This window comes from Lepidochelys olivacea (genome assembly GCF_965140295.1).
Source record: "Lepidochelys olivacea isolate rLepOli2 genome assembly, chromosome: 4".
NCBI classification, from domain to species: domain Eukaryota; kingdom Metazoa; phylum Chordata; order Testudines; family Cheloniidae; genus Lepidochelys; species Lepidochelys olivacea.
In genome coordinates this window covers 131,049,597-131,069,249 of record NC_140414.1, presented here as the reverse complement: position 1 = coordinate 131,069,249, position 19,653 = coordinate 131,049,597, and the positions used below count along the sequence as shown (strand labels likewise).

General features: G+C 42.7%; 1 protein-coding gene across 5 annotated transcripts in view; it reads left to right on the top strand.

Annotated features, from left to right (window-relative positions):
• NSD2 (nuclear receptor binding SET domain protein 2) overlaps positions 1-19,653 on the top strand; it is a 151,352-nt gene that overhangs the window by 124,066 nt on the left and 7,633 nt on the right. For 4 of the 5 annotated variants that reach the window (XM_084626525.1, XM_084626523.1, XM_084626522.1 and 1 more), the window contains 5 exons: positions 3,322-3,591; positions 3,843-3,959; positions 10,678-10,819; positions 11,561-11,667; positions 14,778-14,982. In XM_084626525.1, coding sequence (XP_084482651.1) covers positions 3,322-3,591; positions 3,843-3,959; positions 10,678-10,819; positions 11,561-11,667; positions 14,778-14,982 — 841 coding nt within the window. Of the gene's footprint in view, positions 1-3,321; positions 3,592-3,842; positions 3,960-10,677; positions 10,820-11,560; positions 11,668-14,777; positions 14,983-16,178; positions 17,820-19,653 lie in introns of those variants that run through there. The other variant, XM_084626526.1, reaches the window with a different exon arrangement.

The following is a 19,653-nucleotide window of genomic DNA, read 5'->3' as shown; positions in this document are numbered from 1 at the left end:
CAAATTTTAAGTTGCAGAATTTATTTTGACATGTATGGATATTGAACTTAAAATAACTTTTAAAAAAAATGCATTTCTCTTAATATTTGATCTCCAGCAGTGCCCTAGGGAATCTAGTCTAAATTGGACACAGTTCATGATAAACTCAGTGACGGTCCAATCTTTGGACCAGAGGTGCAGATATCTTTGGAGAATGAAAGAAATAATTTGATCTGTCTTTGGGGAAAATAATATTGAAATGTTGGTGTGAGCAGCAGTGTTTTGTTTGGATTGGATGAGCAATGTGAGATGGGAATACCACAAAGGAGAAGGTTGCAGTTGAGGCAAGAGGTAACCATCAGGACTTGGAGAAGGACCTTGGTGATAAATTTAAAAGAGATGACTTTTCAAAATCTTGGAGAGGAGTAAGATGCAGGATTTAAGAAGAGCTATGAAGGTGGGGAAAAGATGAATCTGACACTGAAGTTACAATCCTAGGTAGCTGAGAGGACAATGGCAGTGCCTACAATTAAGAGGAGGGAATGAGAAGAGAGCTTAGGAGGAGGAATAAGCCTTTTTTCATCATGCTAAGTTTGAAATGATAGCAAGACATCTAGAAAAAGATTGAACACAGGAAGCGGTCACCATGAGAGATGCAGATTTGGGGGAAGTCAGCATGTAAATTATGAAGCTGAGGGAGCAGTTGTGCTCGCTCAGAAACAGAATTGAAAGCGTCTGGAATGTTTAAAGTAGGCATCTGAAAACAGAATTGGGGTTGCTAACTAGTAGTTGAAGAGAAGACACTGAAAGATTCAATGGAAAGGTAGGAGGAAAAGCAGAAGAGTATACAGTCACAAAAACCTGGGGAGAGAATGATCATCTCTGAGGAGCAACAGGTGGATTAAGGAAATGTACAGAGAAAAGATCTCATTATCTCATTCCTTGTGACCAAGTTTATGACCTTTAGTGAAAATAGAAAAGGTCACTAACCAAGTGAATTTTATATTCAAAGATAAGAGCCTTCAGTTAACAGATGAAAAGGGTCGTATTGGTAACCTAAGGACAAAAACAACAGATCCTAAAGACAAGAACGAGAGATGGCAAAATATATCAGGGAACTCTATAGTGATGATAAGCCTGAAAAACCTCAGCTAGATGTGACTCAAGTAAGCCTGCCAGTAATGGATGATGAAATCATGTCATAAATAAAAAGACTTCTGAATGGAAAAGTGGTAGATTAGGATGGAATACCGATTGAATTTTTAAAAGCATAGGAGATACAAGCTTGAAAGGCCTGTCAAGAGGTAATGAAGAATGTTTATGACAGGAGAATTGCCAGAAAACTTTTTACAACCTCACTGTGTACAAATCCCAAAAAAGACCAACACTGTGGATTGTAAAGACTACAAAACAATCAGCCTAGCATCGCATGCTTCTAAGTTACTTTTGTGAGTTGTTAAAGACCAAATACAAGGAAAGATTGGTAAGGAAATAAGTGAACAATAATAGTGTCAAATATGGAACGAGCACAATAAACACCATTATGAACTCTAAGCTCTTATTAGAAAGATCCGTTGATGGGGAAAATAGTATATTACGTTTTATTGACTTCCAAAAAGCATCCGACAGAATCTACAACTACAAATTGCTCAGCATATTAAGATCTCTGAGATTGATGGATATGAGCACCAAATAATAAAACAATTGTACTTGAAGCAGAAGAGAAATATAATGGGAGATTAAAAAAATAAAAATTTGAGAGATCAAGAGGAGAAAATGTTGTTTCATGTCACTGACTTTATTCAACATTTATTGAGAATGTTTGATTAAATGAGTCAAAGAAACAAAAGGTATTAAGATGAATCGATAATGGGCGAATTGCATTTGCTGTGCAGATGACAGTGCTTTTGGCTGATTCTGATGAAGTTCATGAAGATTATATATGAATATGGTCTAGAGTTGAATGTGGACAAGACAAAAACTATGGTGGTATACAAGGATACTGGGAAAATGTGCACACTTTCCAGTGAATGATGCAGCTGTACAGCAAGTGAAAAATTATTCCAATTTAGGAGGTGGCATTACAGACCATGAAAATAGGGATACTGAAATCAGCACCACAACAGTAAGACATTCTGGAAGAATAAACATCTGATGAGAAGGGACATAAATCTAAAGACTAAATTCCATCTCTCTTAAAAACTTAGATTTGACCTGTGTTAAATCACAGCTGTGAAACATGGGCATTCAAACAATTGATAATTTAAAAAACTACAATCCTTTGAATTATGGTGTTGTAGAATAATTCTGAAAATATCATGACTAGACAGCATAATCTGAGAAAAAGTACTGGAGATGATTGGAACTGAGCAAATGCTGGTCAGTGATCTTATGAAAAGAGACAATTTAAAGAGCACGATTTAGGAAATTTAGTGGTTGATGTATGTTTTATGGGCACTGGAAGGTAATGTTGTGACGGCAGAAGAAACATGAAGCAGAAAAAGATGATCTTGGATGGACGATGTGGTATCCTGGGTGTATCAAAAGGACTATTCATTCACAAAGACATTAGAAGAGGATAATACAGAATGGGCTACCCTGGTTGGAAATCTCCAGAAATGGAGATGCTATCTAAGGCCTGGTCTGCGCTTGGGGGAGGGAGGAGGTCAGATCTAAGTTACACAACTTCAGCTACGTTATTCATGTAGCTGAAGTCGACATACTTAGACCTACTCACCGTGGTGACTTCACTGCTGCCACTCCCCTGTCAACTCTGCCTGCTCCTCTCGCAGCGGTGGAGTACAGGAGTCGACTGGATAGCGCTTGGGGTCAATTTATCATGTCTAGACTAGACCTGATAAATCGACCCCAACTGGATCGATCGCTGTCTGTCAATCTGGCGGGTTGTATAGACATACTCTAAGAAGGAAAAACAGTTTCAATGGAGTGAAGAGTGAAAACTGGATTACATGGGGGTGTTTCTAGACAACACGGTCAAAGAGCTCTGAGGCGTTTGAGAAGGGTGTGATGGAGAAGAATTTGGATAAATAACTAGGGTCAGGAGGGTATTAGACCATGTTTGAATATAAATGTAAGGGAATGGAAGAGAGGGAGTGAGAGAGGTCAGTAGCTAGGATGAAATGGGACAAGAGTTAGAGATGAATCAGAGATATGACTAAGTCCAAGACTGATGATGGAGAGCATGTAATGGGTTGTGAGATGGGGAGGAGAGCTTGTACTGGATAAACTCGTATACTTGAATATATATTAACCTATAAATGTTTTTTTTTTAATCTAACAAGTGTTTTAAAATAATATTTGAACTATTTTTGTTTTATTCAGGTGAACAAACCTTGTGGTAAAGTTCAGATTTATACTGCTGACATTTCTGAGATTCCCAAGTGCAACTGCAAACCCTCAGATGAAAATCCTTGTGGTTTTGATTCTGAGTGTCTAAACCGGATGCTGATGTATGAATGTCATCCACAAGTTTGTCCAGCTGGAGAACGGTGCCAAAATCAGTGCTTTACCAAACGCCATTACCCTGAGACAAAGATCATCAAAACTGATGGCAAAGGATGGGGTCTGGTCGCTAAGAGGGACATAAAAAAGGTAGGAATCATGACATTTCTCAGTTCCTGATTATACAAATTAATATTCCATAATTACTTTGGGGGACATTTTATGTTGCACATAAAAGAAAAACATTTCAATCTTTATCTTTGAAAGGAATTTATTTGCTCAATCATGAACATCAATATAAAAAGAGTACTCTTCATTCCACCTTAATGAAGCATTGGTAGCTTGTGACGCTGTTGGTGTGCTTGGTATGTTCTTACTAGTGACATTCTTCTATCCGTCAGGGAGAGTTTGTGAATGAATATGTTGGCGAACTAATCGATGAAGAGGAGTGTAGGGCAAGAATCAAATATGCACATGAAAATGACATCACTCATTTCTATATGCTCACTATTGATAAGGTACAGTATTCTACAATTTTTCTTATTTGAATGTAATTATAATTTTTATACACTTTTGACTTCCTTTCCTAAGAAAAACAGTATGGAAGATAGTAGGCCAGAAGGGTTGACCTATCAATTATGCTTTGGTTTGTAGCCTCACACTCAAAATTCTTTTCACTTTGTGGATGTTTGCTTTATTCAACACTTAGAAAAGAGGTGATAAGCATTTCTGGAAATGTCTATAGAAGATTCTTGTCATTTTTACTTTCTTGCCTGCAGCAAAGCACAGCAAAAATAAGCATATACCCTTTTAAAGTCATAGGGGAAAATTTATACGTTTGTTAGGTATAGTAAGTCTGTGAATTAAAAATTAAACTGGTCACTTGAAAGGGGAGGGAGGAATTGTAACTGGCAGGGTAGGTCAGGTTTTTTGGTCTTCTAATCTGAGTTTTCAGCCATTACCTTTGTCTCTGTTTGTTTAAAGCAGGGATCTGCAGAAAGACACCCAGGAACACCATGCTCTTCTGTAGAAGCTTTTTCCAGAAGTACTGTCTGCATATTGCTCACTTCCAATCATCTTCACTATGCATAGTAGAGTTCTCAGTGTCTCTGCAGATAATCTTACTTTGTCCTGTAGGATTTAGTTACTATCAAAGAAGTAGCTCATCACCTAATGAAGGTTAAGCTATAACCATCCAGTTACTTTTCAGAGTAACGGCCGTGTTAGTCTGTATTTGCAAAAAGAAAAGGAGTACTTGTGGCACCTTAGAGACTAACCAATTTATTTGAGCATAAGCTTTCGTGAGCTACAGCTCACTTAAGGGGTAAAAATCGAACACACCACTACATAGTTTTAAATATCAATACTGGAAATTTGTAATTGACCCTTGATGTAGCCAACAGCCTGTAGTCATTAGAGTCAGTTTTTCATAGAATCATAAAATATCAGGGTTGGAAGGGACCTCAGGAGGTCATCTAGTCCAACCCCTTGCTCAAATCAGGACCAATCCCCAATTAAATCATCCCAGCCAGGGCTTTGTCAAGCCTGACCTTAAAAACTTCTAAGGAAGGAGATTCTACCACCTCCCTAGGTAACGCATTCCAGTGTTTCACCACCCTCCTAGTGAAAAAGTTTTCCTAATATCCAACCTAAACCTCCCCCACTGCAACTTGAGACCATTACTCCTTGTTCTGTCATCTTCTACCACTGAGAATAGTCTAGAACCATCCTCTTTGGAACCACCTCTCAGGTAGTTGAAAGCAGCTATCAAATCCCCCCTCGTTCTTCTCTTCTGCAGACTAAACATTCCCAGTTCCCCCAGCCTCTCCTCATAAGTCATGTGTTCCAGTCCCCTAATCATTTTTGTTGCCCTCCGCTGGACTCTTTCCAATTTTTCCACATCCTTCTTGTAGTGTGGGGCCCAAAACTGGACACAGTACTCCAGATGAGGCCTCACCAATGTCGAATAGAGGGGAACGATCATGTCCCTCGATCTGCTGGCTATGCCCCTACTTATACATCCCAAAATGCCATTGGTCTTCTTGGCAACAAGGGCACACTGTTGACTCATATCCAGCTTCTCGTCCACTGTCACCCCTAGGTCCTTTTCCGCAGAACTACTGCCTAGCCATTCGGTCCCTAGTCTGTAGCGGTGCATTGGATTCTTCGTCCTAAGTGTAAGACCCTGCACTTATCCTTATTGAACCTCATCCGATTTCTTTTGGCCCAATCCTCCAATTTGTCTAGGTCCCTCTGTATCCTATCTGTACCTGCTACCGTATCTACCACTCCTCCCAGTTTAGTATCATCCGCAAATTTGCTGAGAGTGCAATCCACACCATCCTCCAGATCATTTATGAAGATATTGAACAAAACCGGCCCCAGGACCGACCCTTGGGGCACTCCACTTGATACCGGCTGCCAGCTAGACATGGAGCCATTGATCACTACCCGTTGAGCCCGACAATTTAGCCAGCTTTCAACCCACCTTATAGTGCATTCATCCAGCCCATACTTCAACTTGCTGACAAGAATACTGTGGGAGACTGTGTCAAAAGCTTTGCTAAAGTCAAGAAACAATACATCCACTGCTTTCCCTTCATCCACAGAACCAGTAATCTCATCATAGAAGGCAATTAGATTAGTCAGGCATGACCTTTCCTTGGTGAATCCATGCTGACTGTTCCTGATCACTTTCCTCTCCTCTCCTCTAAGTGCTTCAGGATAGATTCCTTGAGGACCTGCTCCATGATTTTTCCGGGGACTGAGGTGAGGCTGACTGGCCTGTAGTTCCCAGGATCCTCCTCCTTCCCTTTTTTAAAGATTGGCACTACATTAGCCTTTTTCCAGTCATCCGGGACTTCCCCCATTCGCCACGAGTTTTCAAAGATAATGGCCAATGGCTCTGTAATCACAGCCGCCGATTCCTTTAGCACTCTCGGATGCAACGCATCCGGCCCATGGACTTGTGCACGTCCAGCTTTTCTAAATAGTCCTTAACCACCTCTTTCTCCACAGAGGGCTGGCCACCTACTCCCCATGCTGTATTGCCCAGCACAGCAGTCTGGGAGCTGACCTTGTTCGTGAAGACAGAGACAAAGAAAGCATTGAGTACATTAGCTTTTTCCACATCGTCTGTCACTAGGTTGCCTCCCTCATTCAGTAAGGGGCCCACACTTTCCTTGGCTTTCTTCTTGTTGCCAACATACCTGAAGAAACCCTTCTTGTTACTCTTAACATCTCTTGCTAGCTGCAGCTCCAGGTGTGATTTGGCCCTCCTGATTTCATTCCTACATGCCCGAGCAATATTTTTATACTCTTCCCTGGTCATTTGTCCAATCTTCCACTTCTTGTAAGCTTCTTTTTTATGTTTAAGATCAACAAGGATTTCACCGTTAAGCCAAGCTGGTCGCCTGCCATATTTACTATTCTTTCGACACATCGGGATAGTTTTTCCCTGTAACCTCAATAGGGATTCCTTGAAATACAGCCAGCTCTCCTGGACTCCTTTCCCCCTCATGTTATTCCCCCAGGGGATCCTACCCATCAGTTCCCTGAGGGAGTCAAAGTCTGCTTTCCTGAAGTCCAGGGTCCGTATTCTGCTGCTTACCTTTCTTCCCTATGTCAGGATCCTGAACTCAACCAACTCATGGTCACTGCCTCCCAGATTCCCAACCACTTTTGCTTCCCCTACTAATTCTTCCTGGTTTGTGAGCAGCAGGTCAAGAAAAGCTCCCTCCCTAGTTGGCTCCTCCAGCACTTGCACCAGGAAATTGTCCCCTACATTTTCCAAAAACTTCCTGGATTGTCTGTGCACCGCTGTAGTGCTCTCCCAGTAGATATCAGGATGATTAAAGTCGCCCATGAGAACCAGGGCGTGCGATCTAGTAGCTTCTGCGAATTGCCGGAAGAAAGCCTCATCCACCTCGTCCCCCTGGTCCGGTGTTCTATAGCAGACTCCCACCACTACATCACTCTTGTTGCTCACACTTCTAAACTTAATCCAGAGACACTCAGGTTTTTCTGCAGTTTCATACCGGAGCTCTGAGCAGTCGTACTGCTCCCTTACATACAGTGCTACTCCCCCACCTTTTCTGCCCTGCCTGTCCTTCCTGAACAGTTTATAACCATCCACGACAGTACTCCCAGTCATGTGAGTTATCCCACCAAGTCTCTGTTATTCCAATCACGTCATAATTCCTTGACATCACCAGGACCTCCCGTTCTCCCTGCTTGTTTCCAAGGCTTTGTGCATTTGTATATAGGCACTTGAGATAACCTGCTGATCGCCCCTCATTCTCAGTATGAGGTAGGAGCCCTCCCCTCACAGACGTTCCTGCCTGTGCTTCCTCCCGGTATCCCGCTTGCCCACTTACCTCAGGGCTTTGGTCTCCTTCCCCCGGTGAACCTAGTTTAAAGCTCTCCTCACTAGGTTAGCCAGCCTGCTCACAAAGATGCTCTTCCCTCTCTTCGTTAGGTGGAGCCCATCTCTGCCCAGCACTCCTCCTTCATGGAACACCATCTCGTGGTCAAAGAATCCAAAGCCTTCTCTCCGACACCACCTGCTTAGCCATTCGTTGACTTCCACGATTCAACGGTCCCTACCCCGGCCTTTTCCTTCCACGGGAGGATGGACGAGAACACCACTTGCGCCTCAAATCCCTTTATCCTTCTTCCCAGAGCCACGTAGTCCGCAGTGATCCGCTCAAGGTCATTCTTGGCAATGTCATTGGTGCCCACGTGGAGAAGCAGGAAGGGGTAGCGATCCGAGGGCTTGATGAGTCTCGGCAGTCTCTCCGTCACATCGCGAATCTTAGCCCCTGGCAAGCAGCAGACTTCTCTGTTTTCCCAGTCAGGGCGGCAGATAGATGACTCAGTCCCCCTGAGGAGAGAGTCCCCAACCACCACCACCTGCCTCCTTCTCTTGGGAGTGGTGGTCGTGGAACCCCCAACCTCAGGACAGCACATCTCATGCCTTCCAACCAGCAGAGTCTCCTTCTGCTTTCTCCCCCCAGACGTATCATCTGGTCCACTCTCTGCAATGGTACCTGTGGAGAGAACATGAAAACGGTTACTTACCTGTGTCTGCATTGCTGGTACCTGGACATTCCCCCTTCTTCTTCTGGAGGTCACATGTTGCCAAGCTTCTTCACTGGCCTCTTGGCTCCACTGTGCAACCTGCTCTAAATCTTTAGAGCTTTGTGCCCGTAGAAGCATATCCTGACTTTTGTCCAGAAAATCCTCAGATTCTCGTATGCAATGCAGGGTCGATATCTGCTGCTCCAGACCTTCGATCTTCTCTTCCAATATGGATACTAGCGTGCACTTTGTACAGACAAAGTTGCTTCTGTCCTGTGGAAGAAAGACAAATATGGCACATCCTGTGCAGGTAACAACAGCTGAACCCCCGCCCTCCATATCACCTTCCTACTATGAGCTTCCTCAGAGAAGCTGACAAGATGTAAGCCTCACTGGGCTCAACCCAGGCGAACTCGAAGGCAAACTCCTGCTGTGTGCTGCTCTGCTGTTCCCCGCCGCTCAGCTGGTTCACGGAGCTCTGGCTATATTTGAACAGCCAGGCTTCCCTGAAACAAACAAACAGATACCCCCAATACCCGCCCCCTGCAGGCTACCACCTAATCAGGCACTCGCTCAGGCTTTCAAACTGCCCTCCCAGCAAACACACACTCGGATACTCACTCAGCAAACATGCACTCGGATACTCACCAATCCCAGGCAAACTCCTGCTGTGTGCTGCTCTGCTGTTCCCCGCTGCTCAGCTGGTTCGCCGCTGCTTCAAAAATATCCATACATTTGCGTGCCCAGCATGTGCATGCAGATGTGATAACTGTATGCAAATGACCAGTTAAGCCTGTAACTGGCCATTTGCCGACAAAGTTATTAGATTTACACACACACAGGCAGAATAATTACACACATGCAATATAAACTGGCCCTAAATTACAAGGATGACGTTTTAATAACGTCTTTTAAATACTTTCCTTTTCTGATATGTTGCTTTTGAAATAACAGCAGAATGCAACAAATTAGTAAGTAATTTTGCCTCCCAACTCAGTAAAGTGTAACATAAAGTCTTCGTCCGCTGCCCAGCTTCAAAAAATTAAGAACTCTGAATCTATTATTCCTGTCTTAAACTATTGTTCTACCTGAAAGATATAATGGTACTGTGTTTTTCACATAAGTTTTTGATGGGTCTGATCTCATAGGATGCCAAAAGACTTACCTAAATATAGAGGACTCTTAAACAGCTCTTCAAGGAGTCATGTTTTCAAAACTATTTTGGGCTACTTTCATTATTTCATTTTTTTATTGTATGTGGTGTCTTTGGGGTTGTGGAAATTAAAAGACCACTGGGTGTAAGGATGCAGTTGCTTAAAGACAGGTTTCAGAGTAGCAGCCGTGTTAGTCTGTGTCCACAAAAAGAACAGGAGTACTTGTGGCATCTTAGAAACTAACAAATTTATTAGAGCATAAGCTTTCATGGGCTACAGCCCACTTCATCGGATGCATAGAATGGAACATATAGTAAGAAGATAGATAGATAGATATACACACACGCCTACAGAGAAGGTGGAAGTTGCATATCTATCTATCTATCTATCTATCTACTTACTATATGTTCCATTCTATGCATCCGATAAAGTGGTCTGTAGCCCATGAAAGCTTATGCTCTAATAAATTTGTTAGTCTCTAAGGTGCCACAAGTACTCCTGTTCTTTTTGCACTTGCTTAAAGACAATTTACTAAACATTTTTTTTGGCTTGGACAAGGATAATTTTTTTTAAGAAGTCTGTGAGGAACTTGTAATGCCTGCAAACAAGTGGTTAATTGACAAATACTATTTAATATGGTATTTTCAAAACATAAGTGTTTCAAATATAGAGTTAAAAGTAAACTGATTAATTTGTGTTTTTATTTTTTGAAGCTTTTACCTGTATAAATCAGCATGCTCACAAGCAAATCTGTCCTGCTATGTGACTGTGATAGATGTTGGAAAAATGTGAGCAAGATCATGAGTATTGCTTTGGGAGTGTCTCATTCCAGTTTATGAGAGACACAACAGTTTTCAGTACAACATGTAAAGTTGAAATGTTTGCATGCTTTTGGGTGAAAAGAGCATTCATATCCTTCAAAAATTACATGAACACTTTAAAATAACTTATGTAATTTCTTCTGATGAATAAAATTTTCATCTTATTACTCTTTAATTTCCAGGACCGTATTATTGATGCTGGCCCCAAAGGAAACTATTCTCGTTTTATGAATCACAGCTGCCAACCAAATTGTGAGACTCTAAAATGGACAGTGAATGGAGACACTCGTGTAGGCCTGTTTGCTGTGTGTGATATTCCTGCTGGTGTGTAGGCTTGTGTTTTAATACATGAAGTTTAAACCTACTGCTACATAAATCTTTGTTGAATTTCTGTCAAATGAGACTTGATGTGAGACAGTTATGGTTTGATTTAACTGATTAAATTCAGAACAAGTGTTCTTCAGGGAGCTCAGTTTGTTTTCTTTTCGTAGAAAAGAGAATGTGGATTCATTCATTTCCTTTAGTAAGCTCATCCTTATTATTGCGCCTTAGACAACCCTAGAAAAGGATGCTTTTTATTATTGCTTATTATTTGTATCATGGTAGCTCCTACAAGCCCCATTTAGTATTGGGGTCCCACTGTGCTGTGCTCTTTTACCAATACATAGCAAAAGATGGTCCTTGTCTTAAAAATAATTTTGTTCTTTGAGATGAGATTTAGCATGTGGGTGTAACAATCAGAGTGGGGAAGGGAGGATGTAACAAACAGTAATAAAAACATGTTTACATAGGCCAGCTGTGTGCCCACCTGGATGGTTTCACATCAGTTTATATAAAATGTATAATTGAATAAGATAAATATTAGAAGTCTGTACTGGACGTCTACCTAGTCATTATCAATGTTTGTGAACTATACAGAGGGAAAATCTGATCAGAGACCAGACACTAAAATGGGAGAAGCAGAGTAGAACATTTACTTGTGGATTAACTGTTGATGTATTTTGTTGTTCTGTATTTCTCATTTATTAAAGGGAAATGATAAACAGTCTCTTATCTTTTGTTCAGGGACAGAGCTGACTTTTAACTACAACCTTGACTGTCTGGGCAATGAAAAAACTGTCTGTAAATGTGGTGCCCCAAACTGCAGTGGATTTCTTGGAGATAGACCAAAGGTATGTAAAGTGTAGTCTGAATTTAAAAGTATCATCCTTCAAAACTAAAACTAAGTTAAAAATATTGTAAGTATTCAAAAATGCATGTGGCAGTATGTATGTTTTAGTATATGGGAGTTGGAGGGGGGTTATATTGTATGAAAACTTTAGCAAATAAAGTAACATCCTCTAAAAACGATCAGAGATCTGCGGCCTGAGATCCATAGCAATTGCTATGTGGGAAATAGTACCATATATCCCTCCCTCTTTCTGAGGGGTGTGTGTGTGTGTATACGTGTATGTACATTATGCTGTCCACTTCCTTCATGGGAAGGTGTGAACATTATGTTGCCATCAGATTTTTCTATGCAGAGGTTCAGTGGGACTGGTGAGGTTTCTGCTGCTGCTTGCCTCCCCTTTGAGGGGTGCTGAAGACATACCCCTACCAGGAAAAGACTGAAGATTTTGCCATTGGATAAGATAACCTCTCCCTCTCAGTCGTCTCTCTTATCCCCACATATCTTAAAATATGTGAACGGGAACTGATTTCCTGAGGGAATTTCCTCAAAACTTTCTAAGCACCCTGAAATTTCTTCAGGAGACATCCCCTTAGTAAAACTTAACTTCTCTCTATGTAGAAGTGGGGAGAAGCTGAGTTGGCTCAGCTATTAGGGGAGAGGCATTGATAGACCAACTGTCATTAGATCCTGAAATCAAGTGGAAAACATAAGTAGGAGGAGGCACAGCGAATAGCCTTCCACTGTTGCATGTCTCCTTTAGAGTGTGGCAGAAAGGAAAGGATGTTAGAAGCAGTCAGAAATTGAGCTGAGAGCTCAGGCTATTGGTGATTGAGGAACTGGCAAGAGCATTGTGAGTGGGGGGGGGAGAAGATGCTGACTTTTTTTTTCTTTTTTTAAAATCACTGCAACAAGCTTCCCACGTCAGTTTCACATTTTGAAATGTATCTTCATAAAGAAAAAACAATAGACTTTCTTTCTTAAAATGGAAGTTTAGGTCTCCAATAGTTGCTTGGCCCCTTTTTAAAGTCCACCATAGCCCAACAGGCTATTCTGACATAGTTTACCAGTACTTCCTCCTCTGAAAATTATAATTTTGTGCACTAGATTTCTCAAAGTTATTTCAGTAAAAGCCCATATGAATTTTTCTGAACCAGCAGTTTTGAAGTATTTGAAATGTAACTGACATCTGTGTTTTTTCTATACTATATACAGGAATGGCATCTTAATCACCTCAAATTTGGTCAAAAATTGTAATCTGGGCACAGGCCAAATGCAAAAATGAAGTGAAAATAACCTGTATTGCAGTTTTTAGGGGGAAATGGCAGAGGAAAGGAAAATCAAGCTCCTAAAGGAAAGAAAGTTTTAACCTTAACTATGGAGAGGCTACTGTCTAATATTTGGTCCTTGATATTGCTCAATGCTAGACGTTTCAGAGGGAGGATGTAAAACCTCCACAGTGCCCCTAGTTATACATTTTTAGAAGAGTTTTTTCACTCCAGCTTGTGATCAGCTCACACACAGAACCCTGCAGAAATTAAACATCATGGGTCAGTTTTGGCAAGGTTTCTGGTTTGCTTGGTAAGGTGGGCTTATTTGAACATGTTTTAATGCAGCCAAATGCGAGGTTATATGTACAGCCAGGATCAAAATATGTAAGTCGCTCATGGGAGATAACCATCTGAACATGGGCTCTCAGTGTGATGCTATGACTGACCACAAATTTGATCCTTGGATGTATAACCTGGGGAATATCCAGTAGAGATGCAGTATTACCTCTGTGTACAACATCAGTGAGACCATGGAATAATGTGTCAATTTCTGGTGTCCTCTCTTCAAAAACATTTTGAAAAACTGGAAGAGGATCAGGAAAGAACTGTAAGAGTGATCTGAGGTCTGGAAAACCTACTCTACAGTGAGAGACTAAACTAAGCTTGGTCTATTTAGTTTATTAAAGAGAAGATTTATAGGCGACTTGATCATAATCTGAGTGGAGGAGATTCCTAATAATAGAGGAGCCTTTAAGATAAAGGCATAACAAGATTCAGTGGCTGGAAGTTGATGCTACATACATTCATATTGGAAATAAAGTACAAATTTTTAACAGTGATAATAATAAACCATTGAGACAACACATCTTGGAATGTGGTGGATTACTATCCCTTGAAGTCTTTAAATAAGATGGAATGTCTTTCTAAAAGATATATGCTCTAGCTCAACCAGACATTAATGGGCTTGATGCAGGAAGTACTGGATGAGTTTATGTGACCTAGATTTAGCAGATCAGATTATAAAATTGACCATTTTTCCTTTAAAAACTGAGACTGTTGTAACTTTTTTTTTTATAGCTATCATAACTGCAGATGTTCTCCTTAATTCAAGTGACTGTCTAAAAATATTTTTATGCAACATACAATTAGCTGGCAAACTCACTGGCTATGTTTCTAGGCTATTGCAGCAAATATATAAGAAAGTTTTGAATTTTTTTAAATCCATTTTATTTTTGTTGCCTTTTTAATATTGAGTGCTCCTCTTGATCTTATAACGTGGAAAGGATTATGTAGGAATACCCACTTAGTTTCTCGATATCATTTATTTTATATGCTGCCACTCTTCTGCTTTGTAAAATGTAGTTCTAACATTTTTTTCTATGTATTCTTTTGGTACTGCTAGAAAAACTTGACAGCCCCAGAGACTGAAGTCCTCTATCTACCAAACATGCACACATGGGTGGCAGTAGGGCAGGCTTCTTCATAGTGTCCTACTAATGCATTGTCTCAGCTTTGACTTTGCAAGGACATCATCTCGCGATAAGAGGGTATCCCAGTAGTGAATCAAACCTTGGCCTCCCTGTTGTGACTACCCATGAGGAAGTCTGTTAATGCCAACATATGGGAACTGGGAGCCCAAACTGTCTTAATCTCTTCTAGCACAGAAACCTTGCATGCTGCAATCATCCTTCTTTCCCTTCTCTGGCCCTTTCTAGTACTGCAACTTAATTTTTTAAAGATCAAGTGACCAGATCTGTTTACCTTTTTAAAATGTTTCTTTCTGAGTTATTTCCAAATATTTTTTCAAAATTGGGATCTAAAAACTTGTAATTTCCTTCTTTAGAATTCTTCCACTAATTCTTCAGAGGAAAAAGGCAAAAAGACCAAAAAAAGAACTCGGAGACGTAAAACAAAAAGTGAGGGAAAGAAAGAGTCTGAAGATGACTGTTTCCGTTGTGGGGATGGAGGTCAACTTGTATTGTGTGATAGGAAATCCTGTACTAAGGCATACCATCTCTCCTGTCTTGACTTGGTGAAACGTCCTTTTGGTGAGTAAAGCATTTGTGAAGGGTGGGGAAGGAAGGAAGCTATATATAGTAAACTACTGTATTGAAATATGTCTAATACAGGGCTTGCAAAAATATTCATTTATACACTGCACCTTTTCAGGACTGGTCCCTGTTCCGAAATCAAGGGCTTTTTGTTGTTATAGTGAGTGCTATATTTGTAAATGGGGTAGGAGTCCTTCCTGAAGATGAAGATCTAGTAGTACTCTCTCTCATGCCCTTCTGGGAAAATTACCTTTAGTTTAAAGAACCCAGGCAGTGGCACTCATGTCACTCAGTTAGGCCAGGGTTCTGCTGTCACACAGATAGTGAAATCATCCTCAGAAGAACTCATAAACTCAGATAGTTCAAAGATGCATATGCTAAAGGAAAAGCAGCAGCATCTGGGCTGAGGTAAGTACAAGGACTTTTGGAGTGCTGGGTCTCAAGTTCTGTTTCAAATGTGGTTGAGTGAGGTCTGTTACAGATATCTGGTCCCAGAACTGAACCTGCTACGTGAAACATGAAAAGGAGAAGCAAGCAAAGCCTGTCTATTCAAAACCAAGTAAAATTATGATCAAGCCAATCTCCCAGAGCACGAGGGGTTGGGTGAACATGGAGTTGGTGATGTGGGAACTCTGCCTGTGACCAAAGCTTGGAATGAAGGAACCAGTTGTACCAGAAGACAATTGGTGCCAAGACACCACAAATACCAGTTGCTGAAAATGTTAACACTAAGGATGGTCTAAATCTATTCAGTATCTTGGTTCAGAGGAGGGTCATTTCATGGTTTTACCTTAACTCCAAGGAAGAAAAATACCCTTGAACTCAGTAGACCTACTGTCTGCACTCATTGTTTCTAAGGATATGTCTACACTACAAAAATAGGTCGATTTTATAGAAGTAAATTTTTAGAAATCGATTTTATACAGTCGATTGTGTATGTCTACACTAAGCGCATTAAGTCTGCAGAATGCGTCCTCACTACCGTGGCTAGCATCGACTTACGGAGCAATGCACTGTGGTAGCTATCCTACAGTTCCCGCAGTCTTCACCACCCATTGGAATTCTGGGTTAAGCTCCCAATGCCTGATGGGGCAAAAACATTGTCGCGGGTGGTTTTGGGTACATGTCATCAGTTGCCCCTCCCTCCATTAAAGCAATGGCAAACAATTGTTTCGCGCCTTTTTTCCATGCAGACGCCATACCACGGCAAGCATGGAGCCGACTCAGCTCAGCTCACCATCACTGCTGCTGTTGTGTCCTGGGTGCTGCTGTCAGCAGACAGTGCAGTACGACTAGCTGTCATCATCCACCGCTTCCACTGCAATTCTGCTTTCCTGCTCTTGTAAATGAGCTCAGTCTCGATAGCACATTTCTCCATGTTGTCGTCATCCACCGCTTCCTCTGCAACTCTGCTCTCCTGGTGCCATGAATCGACCTCGCAGGTCCTCTCGTCGTTCTGTATAAATATCTATTCTCATGGCATCCGTCATCATCCACCGCTTCCGCTGCAACTCTGCTCTCCTGCACACACCATACCACGGCAAGCATGGAGCCCGCTCAGCTCACCACTGATGTTAGCATTGTAAACACCTCGCGCATTATCATGGAGTATATGCTGAACCGGGCTAAGAGACGCCAGCATGAGGACATGGACACAGACGTTCCTGAAAGCACGGGCTGTGGCAATTGGGACATCATGGCAGCAGTGGGGCTTGTTGATACAGTGGAATGCCGATTCTGGGCCCAGCAAACAAGTACAGACTGGTGGGACCGCATAGTGTTGCAAGTATGGGATGATTCACAGTGGCTGCAAAACTTCTGCCTGTGTAAGGCCACTTTCCTGGAACTCTGTGAGTTGCTTTCCCCTGCCCTGAAGTGCAGGAATACCAAGATGAGAGGTGCCCTGATAGTTGAAAAGCGAGTGGCGATAACCCTGTGGAAGCTTGCAACGCCTGACTGCTACCAGTCAGTTGGGAATCAGTTTGGAGTGGGCAAATCTACTGTGTGGCTACTTGGATCACAGCAGCCCCATGTAATCATTGACGTTCTGTTATCAAGGGTAGTGACTCTGGGAAATGTGCAGGATGGCTTTGCTGCAATGGGTTTCACTAACTGTGGTGGGGCGATAGATGGAATGCATATCCCTATCTTGGCACCTTGTCAACCAGTACATAAACCACAAGGGGTACTTCTCAATGGTGCTGCAAGCACTGGTGGATCACAAGGGACGTTTCACCGACATCAACGTAGGATGGCCGGGAAGGGTGCATGACGCTCGCATCTTTAGGAACTCCAGGCTGTTCGAGCAGCTGCAAGAAGGGATTTACTTCCCAGACCAGAAAATTACCGTTGGGGATGTTGAAATGCCAATAGTTATCCTTGGGGACCCAGCCTACCCCTTGCTCCCATGGCTCATGAAGCCGTACACAGGCAGCCTGGACAGTAGTAAGGAACAGTTCAACTATAGGCTGAGCAAGTGCTGAATGGTGGTAGAATGTGCCTTTGGACTTTTAAAAGCTCGCTCACGCTGTTTGCTGACAAGGTAAGACCTCAGCACAACCAACATTCCCATTGTTACTGCTGTTTGCTCCATAATATCTGTGAGAGTAAGGGGGAGACGTTTATGGCAGGGTGGGAGGTTGAGGCAAATCACCAGGCCTCCGATTTTGAGCAGCCAGACACCAGGGTGATTAGGAGAGCACAGCAAGGCATGCTGCACATCAGAGAGGCTTTGAAAACCAGTTTCATGATTGGCCAGGCTTCTGTGTGGCAGTTGTGTGTATTTCTCCTTGATGCAAACCTGGCCCCTTCGTTGATTTTAATTCCCTGTAAGCCAACCACCCTCCCCCCTTCGAAATAAAGTAACTACTGTTTTGAAACCATGCATTCTTTCTTAATTTTTAAAAAAAGGGAGATAACTGACAAGGTAGCCCAGGTGGGGTGGGGTGGGGGAGGAGGGAAGGACAAGGCCACACTGCTTATTGTAGCCACACTACAAATCAAACTGTTTGAATGACAGCCTACGGTTGCTTGGGCCATCCTCTGGAGTGGAGTGGCTGGGTGCCCGGAGCTGCCCCCCCCCTTTCTCTCCTCCCTCCTCCCCTCCAGCGTTCTTGGGCGCCTGGGTGAGGAGGATATGGAACTTAGGGAGGAGGTCAGGCGGTTGTACAATGGATGCAGCGGGGGTCTGTGCGCTTGTTGGTTTTCCTGCGGCTGCACCAGATGCTTCATCATGTCCGTTTGCTCCCTCATTAGCCTTAGCATCGCCTCCTGCCTCTGCTCCTGTCTCCGCTCCTGTCTCCTGCCTCTGCTCTTTGTGCTCATTTAATACGTTCCTAGCCTCTAACACTGAATGCCTCCATGCATTCAGCTGTGCCTTATCAGTGCGGGAGGACTGCATGAGCTTGGAAAACATGTCATCGCGAGTACATTTTTTCGCCTTCTAATCTGCGATAACCTCAGGGACGGAAATGATAGGGGGAGCCGAGAAACATTTACACCTGGGGAGAGATAAAAAGGTAGAGTAAAATTTTAATATGTTGCATTTCTGAGAACAAAAGGGAGTCTCTCTTTCACAGTGAATTAAGCAATTCACAGCAGACATCACATGTGCTTTAGGTACAAAGTCACATTTTGCCTTTTATATTGAGCGCCTGCTGGTATAGTGACACATCACATACGGCTGGGCAACAGAATTCGGTTTCCATGCAGCCATGGTAAGGCAAAGGGTATGCGGGGTTGGCTTCTTACGCATAACATGTGGGAATGGTTTCAAACTGCAGCTCCATCCTTTCCCATAGCAAGCAATGGGTTTGGTTTCACATTTAAAAGGAGGGGTTGTGGTTTTCGAGTGGATGTGCAGCACACACCTCTCCCCACCCCACCACGTGTCTATTCTCTGGGATGATCCCTTTTAGCCAAGCACAAACAGCCCAGCATGAACGTCGTCCTTTTACTGTTCCCTTACAAAAATTCCCCTATTTCATTCAGGTGACCATGAATGATATCACTCTCCTGAGGCTAACACAGAAAGATAAAGACTGAATGTTGCTTGAATGTGACCAAAACCCAGGACCATTCACTGCCATGCTTTGTGCTGCAATGATTCCAGATTACTTTCAGAGTACCTCCAGGAGAGCTTCATGTAGATGTCCCTAGAGGATTCCTGCTCCATCCCCAGACATGTGAACAGACTTTTCCAGTAGCTGTACTGGCCACGAATGCATCCCAGTTTTTCAGGGCAAATCAAACATTAAACACTATTGCGTTTAAACCCTGTACTGTAGTTACAAATGTGAACTCACCAGAGGTGCCTTCTCCAGCTTCAGGGTCAGAGATCCCGCCTTCAGCGGGTATTGACTCCAGGGTGATGAAAAGGTCCTGGCTGCTGGGGAGAACGGATTCATCACTTGCCTGCTGCATGTTCTCCTCCTCCTCCCTTGCAGGTGTCCACGGACAATGGTGGGGTAGTGGTAGGGTCCCCTCCTAGCATGGCATGCAGCTGATCATAGAAGCGGTATGTATGGGGCTCTGACCCGGAGCAACTGTTTGCCTCCTTTTGTCTTTTGGTAGGCTTGCCTCAGCTCCTTAACTTTCATGTGGCACTGCTGTGTGTCCCTGTTGTAGCCTCTGTCCAACATGCCCTGTGAGATTTTGGCAAATATATTT